The 12347-nt window shown below is 37.3% G+C and overlaps 1 protein-coding gene across 2 annotated transcripts in view; it reads left to right on the forward strand.

Moving 5' to 3' along the window:
• Nucleotides 1-12347, forward strand: part of LOC131662780 (potassium voltage-gated channel subfamily H member 8) — a 70308-nt gene that overhangs the window by 35151 nt on the left and 22810 nt on the right. For both annotated transcript variants that reach the window (XM_058932690.1, XM_058932691.1), the window contains exon 3: nucleotides 10842-11075. In XM_058932690.1, coding sequence (XP_058788673.1) covers nucleotides 10842-11075 — 234 coding nt within the window. The remainder of the gene's footprint in view (nucleotides 1-10841; nucleotides 11076-12347) is intronic.

Here is a 12347-nt window from a genome sequence, read left to right on the forward strand (position 1 = left end):
GTTTCATTCGCACGGATAATAGACCGATTAGCACGCATCGATAATTGATGAAGATTCGTGTTGTTCATCCTCTCGATTGAATAATGCCACAGACGTGCAAAATCACAAAGGTAAATTAGAATCAAAAGACATTTTATGGATATAAATAAAAATAACGTAAGAGAAAAAAACTCGTTCGTAAGCTCAAATTGCCGAGTCAAGGCAGATGAAATATTCACATAAACGCTTTATTCGATTTTTCCTGAATATTCTTCCTTCTCTTCCTTTTTCCGGGGTAACAGCCTGCTATGATTGACACGAGTTGCTTTTTATATTTGATGCGATAACAGATGGAAGAAATATGCAGAAAACGTTATCTTATTGGAAACAATAAAAAAATGCAAATATTTTTCTACTTGAGAGGAGAATACTCTATTGCGTATGTCACTGAGGTGTGAGAGTAAATACTTGCACTTGACACTAACTGGACTTAGTTCCTTAATATTTTTATTACAAGTCGATTTGACAGTTAACGAAAACGCTTCTCCTTTCCTTTTTTTTCTTTGCTCGAATAAACGAGAAAAGTTATTTTACTATAAAAACAAGCGAAAAAAAAAGACTCGTAGATTTCATGGTACTATTTATATTCTTCGTTCGACGCACTATATAAAAGGCGTTACGGGTTCTTGAGTAAAACGTGAGTTTCTATTTTTACGCCAGAGGAGTAAGACAGACAGAAAGAATGATTTGTGAAACTAAAAATCCTTATTCCATCCACGGATACGCAATTCTGCGCGTATCTTTGATTAAATGTAATATTTATTCGCATTATTGAAGGATATAATTTTACGATATTTTATCGTGTGACGAAATCGGTTATAATATGTACATATGTATGTTATTATCAAAAATGTAAGAGTAAAAGCTACAATATTTTCTTATTTAATTGTATTTAATGCTCTTTACTATCGCCCTAGATAAAATTTTATGTTAGATAGGAAAGACAATAATGTAAGAAAAAGTAATCTGACTTGGTAACCTTTCTAAAATTGAATTTTTCCATCTCGTCTTACTTTTCTCTCTCTCTCTCTCTCTTTCTCTCTCCCTATCTCCTCCTACACAATTCAAAATCTAACGAAACCGTCTTGGCTTTTACGTTAAACAAAAATTCTCACTGGCGCGAACGGATCGCAAAAAAGTTCGTCCTTTGTCTTTGGCGCAAAACTTGGAAGTTTAAAGGAAAAGCTTTGTAGGTAAAAACTTTCCCTTTTTTCAGAGATAGAAAAGAAAAGATCGTGGAATAAAAACTTTTTTTTCGTCGCGGGAAGTGACACACTTCCGAGTTGCTTTTTCTTTTTCAAATAGTTATTTGTTTGATAAAGTGTTGAAGTTGCACAAATAACGAATCGTTAAGAAAGTTTTCCTAATTATTTGTGCGACCGGCTCGGGTCAAGCGACAATTTCTTTTTCACTTGTATTATTCTTGTTACCAAATGCAATTATAAATCTATGATACGATAAAATTTTTCAATTGATATATGTCTACAATTTAATTATCGGTTATTTAGTTTTTATTAAAGTTAGCGGATTATTTCACGTCGCGATGAAATTCGCGGAAAATGTGGAACGAAAATGTGGAATAGTTATGATGTCGCTGACAGTGACATAAAAACAGTTCGTTAGTGATACTGCACAAAAGACATAATTATAGCTTAGCGATAAAATTTGTCGTGAACGCATAATAATTAAATTGCTTATAGTAATGTATATTTAGAGACCCATTTAAACCTTTCGGAGAAGTGAGATTTATTATGAGTCCATAAACAATGTAGATCCATCGAAAAATACCTCGAATATCGCGGCATTGTTTGCGCATTATTTTTTTCAAAATACGAATGCTAGATGTCGACGCTTTTGTCGCAGGCTCAACATTAAATCCATAATACGTGACGAGTGAACAAGGTCGCGCCGCGTGTTTGCAAGCGGAAATCCGACTGTCGGGCCACGTCGCGTGCGTATATACTACTCCCCCCTGCACCCTATGCTCTGGCTAATTAAAACTTCATTAACGCGCGATACGTGACCCCAGAGCCAACGAGTCGGATCATCAGCGATATACGAGCTTTTGGCCCTTGAATTGTACCCGCACTCATGGCCTTTTCCTTCCTATTGTTTTTCTATACACAACTAGCTTGATTTTCGAGGTATTTTTTAATTTGCGACCCCCATTACTCTTTTGTAATGAGACACGAGATTAGATCTAAGTTTTTTTGTTTTTTATCTGCTCGTACTTTTATACATTTCTTAAAGAGCAATGTCCATTGTAATCAATTCTGAAGTGTGAAATTTACAAAGGGAATTACGATCAGACGAGGTACTTCAGCTATATTTACGGAAAGTACTATGATATCTATCTCGTCATCGTTTCTCATTTAATTTTAAAAGCTTTTAGCCAGCATCGGTTCCTTTTTTCGCCATGATATAACTTAAACTTATTTTAATGAACAAAGAAGACGAGATATAATATCAGTTTTAATTTAATTGTTGTAAAACACGGAGCGCGTTTTATCCGTTAAAGTATCATTTTCTAGCGGAAAAATGTAAAGAAACGAATCTCTGCTGATATTACAGAAAGAATTTTTCTTTTCAATTTCGTAGAAAACTTACAACGCTGGCGGCAGCACATCGATTGCGTAAAATATGATTAGCCATTGAACAGCGATAAAAAAAAGATATTCCCTGAAGCTCTGACTCGTTGATCGATAGTCAGGTTTCGATTAATCGAGTGTCGGAAGCTTTAATTAAACCGCTTTTGATTAGTCGGCTATAGTCCGACAAGTAGTTCTCTGTGCTTGCACTATATTATACGTGTCGGTTGATGCACAAATCCAATTTGCAGTGAAAAAGCACTGAGCTGGCATTCTCTCTCGCAGAGTGTTAAGCTGAGACGCGAAAACGAATGAAATGCCGTATAAACTAAATCGAGTGACAGCGTTTCGTCGCTGGCACTATTCGTTCGAATATAGCTTAACCAGCTGGGCTAGTTTCGATAATTTTATGATTGCCGTTTTATAAACATCAATTCAACTCGCGCAATGTTAGCTCAATACCAATTCAAGTAGAAATAATCCGTTTCGGTCAGACGTTGCATCATTACGCGGACAAATTGTACACCTTTGAGATGCATTTCTCTCAGACGACAAATAGGGAAATCTCAATACCTCTCTTTGGTCGAAGAGGATATATTCGATTAAGCCAACTGCTCGTGGGAGGGAGACAGCTTAATGAGCTCTCACGCTTTGCTGTTTAGTTAATGTCCTGTCGATACGCATAAACACCTAACGAGGACGTATCTCTGTTAGCGATGACGTATAGCCGATAAATGCAAATACGCGAAGTGTTTAATAGCCTCTGCATACTTTTGCACTTTGTAATTCGTCATAGCGGCTTACTTTCAATCGCGAGGATGCTTATTCGACAAATTATTTATTCGAACAATGTTTCCCACGGATAAGTGCTTTATTTATTTTTATGACTTTGAATGCAGTACACATTTATGTGTTTAATAATAATATTGAATACTTACAGATGCATTGATATTATCGACTAAATTATTCATTAGAATAATAATTAATGTATGGATTTGATTGAAATATTGCAGATATGTAAAGCGGATACGCGAATGTTTATACACATACGACGATAATAAGTTGGAAATGATTTGATGTCCAAACACAAACTAAATTTATACAATAAACACTCAACTATTCGATACCAAGTTGCGTTCATTATTAAATCTATGCGCAAACAAAAAGCTCTAATTTTTATGATAAAATTTAACATGAAATTTTCTTTTTTCTCACACAGACATAGCAGATGAATATTTAAAAAGAGGCTAGTCGATAAAACCAAATTCAAAGAAGTCAGTCTCATTTCATCTTGAATAAGCATTCATTTGGATGCATGTACAAAATAGACAAGCAATGGGAAACCCACAAAATACATCTTTCCTCTTCCTCAAAGACTTTTCAGCATTTCCTTTCATGAAATCTCTGTCACACACATGTAGAATCTAGAAGAATGGACAAAGTACACACATGCAACCTCTTAGCCGCACGCCTCCTACAATCTTGCTGCTTTGAAAGCAAAGTTAAGCCGACGATATTAGTCCATTTTGTAAACGAGGCGAAGGACGAACAAAGCTGAGCGATACGACGCGCGGCCACATTTGCGGAAGCTTTAACCAATGGCCACACCGCAAAACCGCAGTATAGATGAAGAGAAACTCCTCGCATCTCTCTCACTCTCTCTCTCTCTCTCTCTCTCTCTCGTTCTGATGGCTCTAACTATACTCCGAATATTGATGCGTCACTGGCAATATTCAAAACTAGTTTACCAAAAAGAGATGTGTTTAGCTATGTAGCATCTGGGATATTTATTGAGATTTATATATATGATATATAATAAAATGTAGCTTTAACGTGTTATCCATATGTAAATTCGTGCAAATGATGGGGAATGTATAAATTTCGATGAGTATAAACTGCAAACATCAATACTATTGATAGCCATATTTTGATATAGTCTGCGCACGGCGCAAACAGCAAAACAGTATATGTGAGGAACTTGCTCGCTATGACGACAATATAAACCTCGATTATTGCTTGGATCCAGCGATGATATAAAATATTTATCACAATCATAGTCCACGAATTCGGTAATTTATCACGCGATCTTTTTTTGCCACAGAGAGAATCCACGGTGCAATAAAAAAAGAACGTATCCAAAAAGCGATAAAGCCACCGAACAATCACTTTCGATACATACAATTCGCTGCACACAGGAAAGTGCGCGCGAGTGTGTATCCCGGGGATATATTCCGAGACGAGTTTGACCCACTTTCGACTTTTGCGCGTGAGATGCACTGTTTCTCTCTCTCTCTCTCTCCCTCTCGTTGCTCTTGCAAGGGATGAACGTCGCGTACTTTGTAAGTAGCCAGACGTTTTGTAAAGATGAAGGCGTGATATTTTCTGTCCCCAACCGCATCGGGGGTAAATTCTCGACCCGTCGAGGTGAGAGCTGATAAAAGCTTTTGTTTTGTGATACGGGATTTGCTTTCCCAATAGAAGCGAAACTGTGAATTATTCGATGATGGTAAGCTGTAGCTTTTAATAAGCATTCTTTTGTTTCGTTCGATATACAATTAACTTTAACAATATTTCTTTATCAAGCCAGTATAAGAAGTATTTGTAGGATATATTATGACAACATTACTAAACCAAAAAGAAGTTAGGTAAAGTACTAATTCGTAGGATACATGCGTTGTATAAATCGATTGTTATGGTTTTATAAGGCACAAGCCAATTATTAGCGATAACATCGCTAATGTCGTTCCAAAAGCATTCAAATTTGAAACATGCAATCATGCCGAACTCTGTAATAATAGATGCATAAAAAACTATGTCAGCTTACGCTTTCTCCGATGAACAAAAAAATAACCAAAGATAACACGTATCGGTGGGTATGCATTTCACTAAAAGCTAACCTGATTCTGCAGTAAAGTTCATGCAAGCGCGTAACGTTATCATTTTCGGGGAAAAACAGCAAACGTGTAATGTAATACTTGGCGATCTGCTGATTCCAAAACAGATGGACGATGATTACAAGAAACTATGTAAGCGGATCTCTCTCTCTCTCTCTCTCTCTCTTTCTCTCTCTCTACTCTCTACATCTGAATAGAACTCATACTGGCAAGCTGCAAGCTTTTCCCTTCCAGGTCACGAAATACACTCGCTCACCCTGATTTTGCTTCTTCTTTTGTCCTTTTGTGGCAGCTCATGAACTAGGATTTGTAATTGCGACGCTGTGATTATTCGTGAGCATGCGGCGTGTAGATGCCTGTTCTCAAAAATAACATTGCTGATGTGATTTGATTTGTTCGCAGGTCAATGAAGTCACAAAGGTTTTATAATCAGTTCCCAATAAAATTTTAGAACTATCTAATCACAAGCTATATAGATGAATGCGAAAACAAGTGCACATCTTGAAATGACAAAGTTTCGTCGACAGACTTTCACGCATAGCGTGCATTTCCTTAGAAACTTTGTAATAGGGTAGGTCAAATGCAATTTAACTTTAGTATTAAAAAATAATCCAGCAAGTTTGGAACTTGTTGAATTATTGTTCGAAACCGAAAAACATGTGAATTTGCATAACTCATCTGGCGTCGGTGGCGCGAAGTTCACGCGAAACCTGTCAAAATCGTTGCGCGTCACGTCAGTTTTGCTCTGGGAATATTGTTAGCAGTAGTATGATATCCTTTTTCTCCGCTGCGATAACGAGGTTTTCAAAGCCAACTTTTTCCTGGCCGCAAAATTTCGCCGAGAAGAGCGTATACAAGAGCGTATACTCGCTTTCTCTCCCCCGCGGAATCTCATCAAACTTCAACAAACGCAGTGAAAACACACTGACAATCATGCCAAACATCCACACGACGTCAGCTTCCTTCTTCCTCTAGAAACTCAACTTTACTTTATATGACCTTGCTTATCTATATGTGCGCGTTAGCATGCTAATGTTTTTCCGGTAAATAGCGATGTTTATGAATTTGCGATGTACTAGTTTTCACTGACGTGAATAAGTTGTTTACGTGTGTGCTTGTGTACAGGGGAAGAACAATGTTAGTCAGCCTGCACCTCTTGTAATTGAAAATACATGTAACAAGTGTTTCCAATAGAACACGGAACGAATATTAATCGACGATTACACTAGAGCGCTTTTCTCGGCAGCTTTTTCTCGACTATTTTTAGTCACAAGTGCGGTATCTCATTTCGCCTGTCGGTTAATCGATCTCGATCAATAGTTTACTGATATATTACGGTTAATTTCGAAATATTCAATTCCACTCGTTCAGCGCTTTTCTGAATGAAAATATCCAATCTCGGCTATTTATAAATTCACAATTTAGTAACAATCGAATGCACATTGAGGTCATTATATTTCGAGTACGCTTGAACACCTACAAAACTTTTATCTTAATCCTTTGCTGCAATAATTGCTTAAAGTGTTACAATTGCCCCTGTGCAGAAAATCTCATCCAAACTACTTAACAAACATACTCAAGCTCGTGCAGATAGCCCCTGAAGGAAACAACGTTTAAATAACATTGAAGAGCATGAATCAGATAAGAGCTATGGCTTCTCGCCGAAGTCTACGTGTAGCAGAATTACATGTAACAGCACGGGCTTCTCTTCTCAGTTTCTCACGTCCACGTGGATAGTATATTACGTTAAAGTTTCACGCTTCGTCGCCTCTGCGAACTGCCGGCTCCACGATCGATCGCCAACTTTTTTCTCTCGTGGCTAACGCACGCGCGCGTGAAAGCTTCTCTCTCTCTCTCTCTCTCTCTCTCAGCTCTGTCTCTCTTTCACACACACTGTCTTTCATCGCGTTGGCACTTTCGGATAATCGCTTTAACCTTTCTTAATGGGCTTTTAAAAGTGTGTCTCGGAAAATGCTTGTCGATGATTTTCTTCTGCTTAATACGCAGAAAAGTGTATGTTTTCGGTATGAGAAATTTCACGCTGAATTTATCCATGTTTTTGAGATGATTTTTTTTTCTAAAATGCTGCTCTTAAAAACTTGGGTACCCGTCACCTTTTTTCTCGTAAATTTTATATACGTTTTAGTGTCGCGAGTGAACTGTACGTCACTCCCTACCACTACGGGGTTTCCTTATGAGATATTCTATGTTATTTCAATTATTTATCGAGAATAGATAAAAAGGCTTTTGTGTGTGTTTGGGTCAATACTTTGCTGGCGTTGAGAATACTTAATGACATAGGTAAACTGAAATTTTATTTGATCGCAGTTGCATTTTTCAAATAGTCATTATAATTGTCAATTATAATTTCAAATAGTCATTATAATGCAGTCCTAAATAATTCGAAAAGTAATTTTAAAAAAGCTCGATATCCAACGAGCAACTGCAGTTTATAAGGGTGACCATTAGGAATTAATTGTTCACAATAGCCATCAGGCTCGTCTGTTCGGCGAGGTTGCGCAATTACTTTTGCTGGAAAACCGCATCGAGGTGCTTGCGAGTGGCAAGCAAGTAACGTCAATCGTTGCCGCGACAAAGTTTCTAACTCGCCTCGTATACATACTCGATTGGCCGAATGCTTTTCAAAAAGTTCACGACAAAAGGCATTGTGCATCCGTCGTAAGCCTAACGATCGAATTCGCATGTGTATGCATGAAACAGTTAAGTCCACGTCTCACACGCGTAAGCTTCCGCTCAACCGCGCGCATATACTTAGTCCATGTACAGTAATATTGTCAAACCTCAGAAGTTTTAGTTATACCCCGTTTCATCGCGTGAATTTCGTGAAATACATCTTTCGCGTATTACAATAAATATACACTCGCATCGTGTAAATAAATCATCATTAGGTACATATAGCTTCGAGTTATCCTATCAAACAATATTGAATATTGAACTGGAACAAATAAAGAGCGAAAAGGAATCTTAATCTTTTTCGGCAACCAGAAAGCACCGAAAATAACGTTTGACTCATGCTCAGTTTCCAATAAGCTTCGGTGAGTAAACGTTTTGACACCGCGCTCCAACCTCGCGTGTTATACTCCATTAGTCTTTGTCGCGCAGACCACGTGTAGGTTTGTTGGCGACGGCTTTGATGTAAACGCTCTGCTGCTCTCGGGCGAGATTTTTTAATGAGATCTTTCGTGCTACTGTGATTTTCTTTCTTCGTGAAATTTTAATAAACATTGGTGCGATTATTTAAATTACCAATGTTTTTTTTTACACGTTTAAAAAGCTGGACATAACTTTTTATATTCATCTCAATATCGTAAAACTTCGCGGTAAATCCAAGCTCTTTCATGTTCAACAAAGCTCTACCGAGTAAAACGCTCGTAATGCGTAAGCTCACTCGAAAGCCCACTTGAAGTTATAAAAGTTAATAAACAAAAACCAAGAAAATTCATTCGCAATAATTCAAACGCATTGGTCGAAATATAAATGCTCTACACTTTTTCTCCCTCCACTACGAGGAAAATACATCAAAGCATTTAAATGATTGCATACGTTATAATTATTAGAAATATTATTTTTGCTTCACTTTACTTAGTCATTTTTGGATACGTGTGTCATTGATTAATTTGCATCCCAAGAGCTTTCAATAATGAGAGTAGCGTTTCTAAAATGAATTACGATAAAATTGAAATACAGTTATGATTACATGTAATGTAATAAATAAAATACAGTTAGGATGCAACATTATTACATGTAATGTGATAATGTTAACGTCAAAGGTAAAAAATTGATTTGCATATATAACCTGAAATAATAACACCTTAGAACCTGTTTTAACGTTTCAATTAGTCGGCTGAAAAAAAGACATCACATTGCACTACACATAGATTCTTTAGAGGGATCTTACTAAATTTCATTGTACTTTATAAAGTGTAAAATACTCAGATGTTGGATATGAATGGTCTTATTAAGAAGTGAAGGTCAATTGGTAAAGATGCAAAATGAAACTTCTGACTTCTCTTACGTAGCTTAAAGTATTAAAGTCGACTTGGACAAAGTGACTCGAGCTTAACGAACTGAAAGAAGTTAATGTTGCAAAAGAATCCCTGAAACTTTCGTCTCGAAGGACATAAAGAATACAAGAAGCTCTCACGGTAAAGAAACATACTTTTAATTGAGTTTGATTCCTGTTGGTAAGCTCGTTTAAGGATTGTACAGATATGAGAAGAAAATGTTAGCAAATGTTTTGAAACCTACTAATCACAACAAACAAGTTTGAAAAAGCTTGCTAAAAAGCCTTGAGTACAGCTTCCGAGTTTACCAAATCGAGCCGGTAATGCGAACCTTTCCATTTTTATTCTGATATTCGCGCACTTGCGGAAGATTACGCTGGGTAATCTCATAAGAAAAAGCAATCAGTGAATCTCTTTAACAAAACCGCAGAAGCGCGCGATATCCAAAGGAATTACTCAAGTCTCCGTTTTGCTCATCATAAATAATTAAATGACGCGTTTTCCCAAGCGTCAATTTTTTTTATCTTCAAGACCTCTTGCCCCTTTCCCCTCAATTTCTCTTGGACCGCACAAGGTCATTTTTTTTTAATTCTCCCTTCTCGGTCAGAAGCATTATAGATTCGTTGGGGAAATTCACTTTTTTTTTCTGTACAACTCGCTTATTTTTATCACATGCGTGCGTTGCAATATATTTAGCTCCACGATGCCGGATATTATCCATGCTTCAGCCGCGTGATGTGAAAAGCTGTCGGTTTCTTTTGCCGACAGAATGGCAATGATTATCAAACGATTAGTTTTCTGTGTAACGTACTGTCGAAGAAAGTGATATATAAATTAAAACATTGCTCGATAGAGAGCTTCGGATAAAGCACATCGAGAGTGTGCGTCTGACATCGATGATTATAGCGGTAGTGGCGAAGCATAAATAGCGATCGAGCGAGAAAAAGTTCACTCTGCGCTTTTGTTCCTCTACTTTCCAGCGCGCTGTCGTCTCCGCTATTGACCATGCATGCTTTGCAGCTTTTTATTTATAATTTACCTACGACAGCCTTGATTTATCACCCTGCGGACGACAAGCAAAAAATAGTAGCTCCAGTAAATGTGGACCTGGGCCTGTTCATTGTAGCGAGCGGACCTGAACAATTAACGAAAGTACTTTTTTACTGCAAAAGTCAGCCTTGTCAAAGTGCCCGCGTGACTGACAGTTAAAAGAGACTTTGAGCGAGCGATTCTTTGTTGTCGCGAGGATTGCAATCAGTGCTGATGGAGTGCGTTTGAATTGACGTGTGTTACAGACAGCAACTTTGTGCTGGGAAATGCGCAGGTGCCGTCGCTCTACCCGATCGTCTATTGCTCGGACGGCTTTTGCGAGCTCACGGGGTTCGCGCGGGCACAAATCATGCAGAAAGGTTGCGCCTGCAAATTTCTGTACGGCCCGGAGACTAAAGAGGAGGAAAAAGCCATGATTGACAAGAGCCTCGAGAGCAAAACAGAGCTCAAACTCGAGGTTGTTTTTTACAAAAAGAACGGTGAGTTTTCAATATTTACTACATTTATCATTCTATCCCTTTTATAATTTTCAATTCAAACAACGTACTACCCCGTCTTAAAGCTTATGCCGAATAGTTATATTTTTGCTGCTCTCTTCTCAATCGGAATTGAATTTTCGATTCAAAGTGAACGTTAAATGATGGAAAAATTAAACTTGATGGAAAATTAATGAAACATTTTCCGAACGAGGCGTGAACCTGAAAATTCTTAACGCTGTAACATCTGTAGAGGCTTTTGTTGTTGAGGCGCTGAAAACTCGATTATAATACCAAAAAATTTCGAAAGCATTTAAATGACAATACGAGCGTAATCACCAAAGCGATTAGGAAGCTGACGTGAAAGTCAGAAATGCGCGGCCGAACGCGATAAACTAGACCATCCCTTGATAAATTGACAAAATCTTCTAGAGTTTTTTTTTTCTTCCCTCTCTACGTAACAGCTGGCAATAATTAATGAAGAACAGGAAGTCGACGCTTCCATCAAGAAACAGAAAGAACATAGATGAAAGCTCTCACTATATGAAGGATTTTGAAGGATCTGGCTAATTGACCGCTGATTTTTTTCGCGTTAGATTATTGACATTTGAGTATTTCCGATTCTCAAATTGTCAGTAGATTAATTGTCTAGCAAAGAAAATAAATTATATATTAGTGATATCGAAGGATATAATAATAGATTCGTCAGTAAAAAAAATCAAAGACATTTCTATAAGTAGAGCATATTGCGCTTTCATCAGGCTACTTGAAAAAATATTAAACGGCAACAGATTTAAATGATAAAATCAGTTTTAAGTCAGAAAAATCAGCCAATTATTGATACTTATCTTAAAATAAAGCTTTCAACTTGCTGAATATTACACCTCTGTGTCAAATAGATAATATAACCGAAAAATGCTCTTGCAATGAAATAATATCATAAGATTTTGATTTTCACGCGCACCGAATAAAAATCGCGCAGGATTTTGTTAATGCATTTTCCCTTCATTGTCGTCACTCCAAGCTATGCCATAGTATAATATGTAGATCAGAGTCGCACATTTCCTAACGAATGGCTGACGATAATTTCACCGTACATTTTTCCTCTGTGAAAGAATGACGAACAAAGGGAATGCACGTTTGCGCGTAATGCCACACAGAAATACCGACTGTTGTGGCGAGAAAACGTTTCTTTTTGTACGCTTTAAAAAGAATAATCTCAGCTTCCTCGCAAATTTTTTTTCGCATATTTAAAAATGTTGAATGTTACAAAGG

Source organism: Phymastichus coffea, unplaced genomic scaffold, assembly GCF_024137745.1.
Source record: "Phymastichus coffea isolate CEN01 unplaced genomic scaffold, Cenicafe_Pcof_1.1 PCOF00028, whole genome shotgun sequence".
NCBI classification, from domain to species: Eukaryota; Metazoa; Arthropoda; class Insecta; order Hymenoptera; family Eulophidae; genus Phymastichus; species Phymastichus coffea.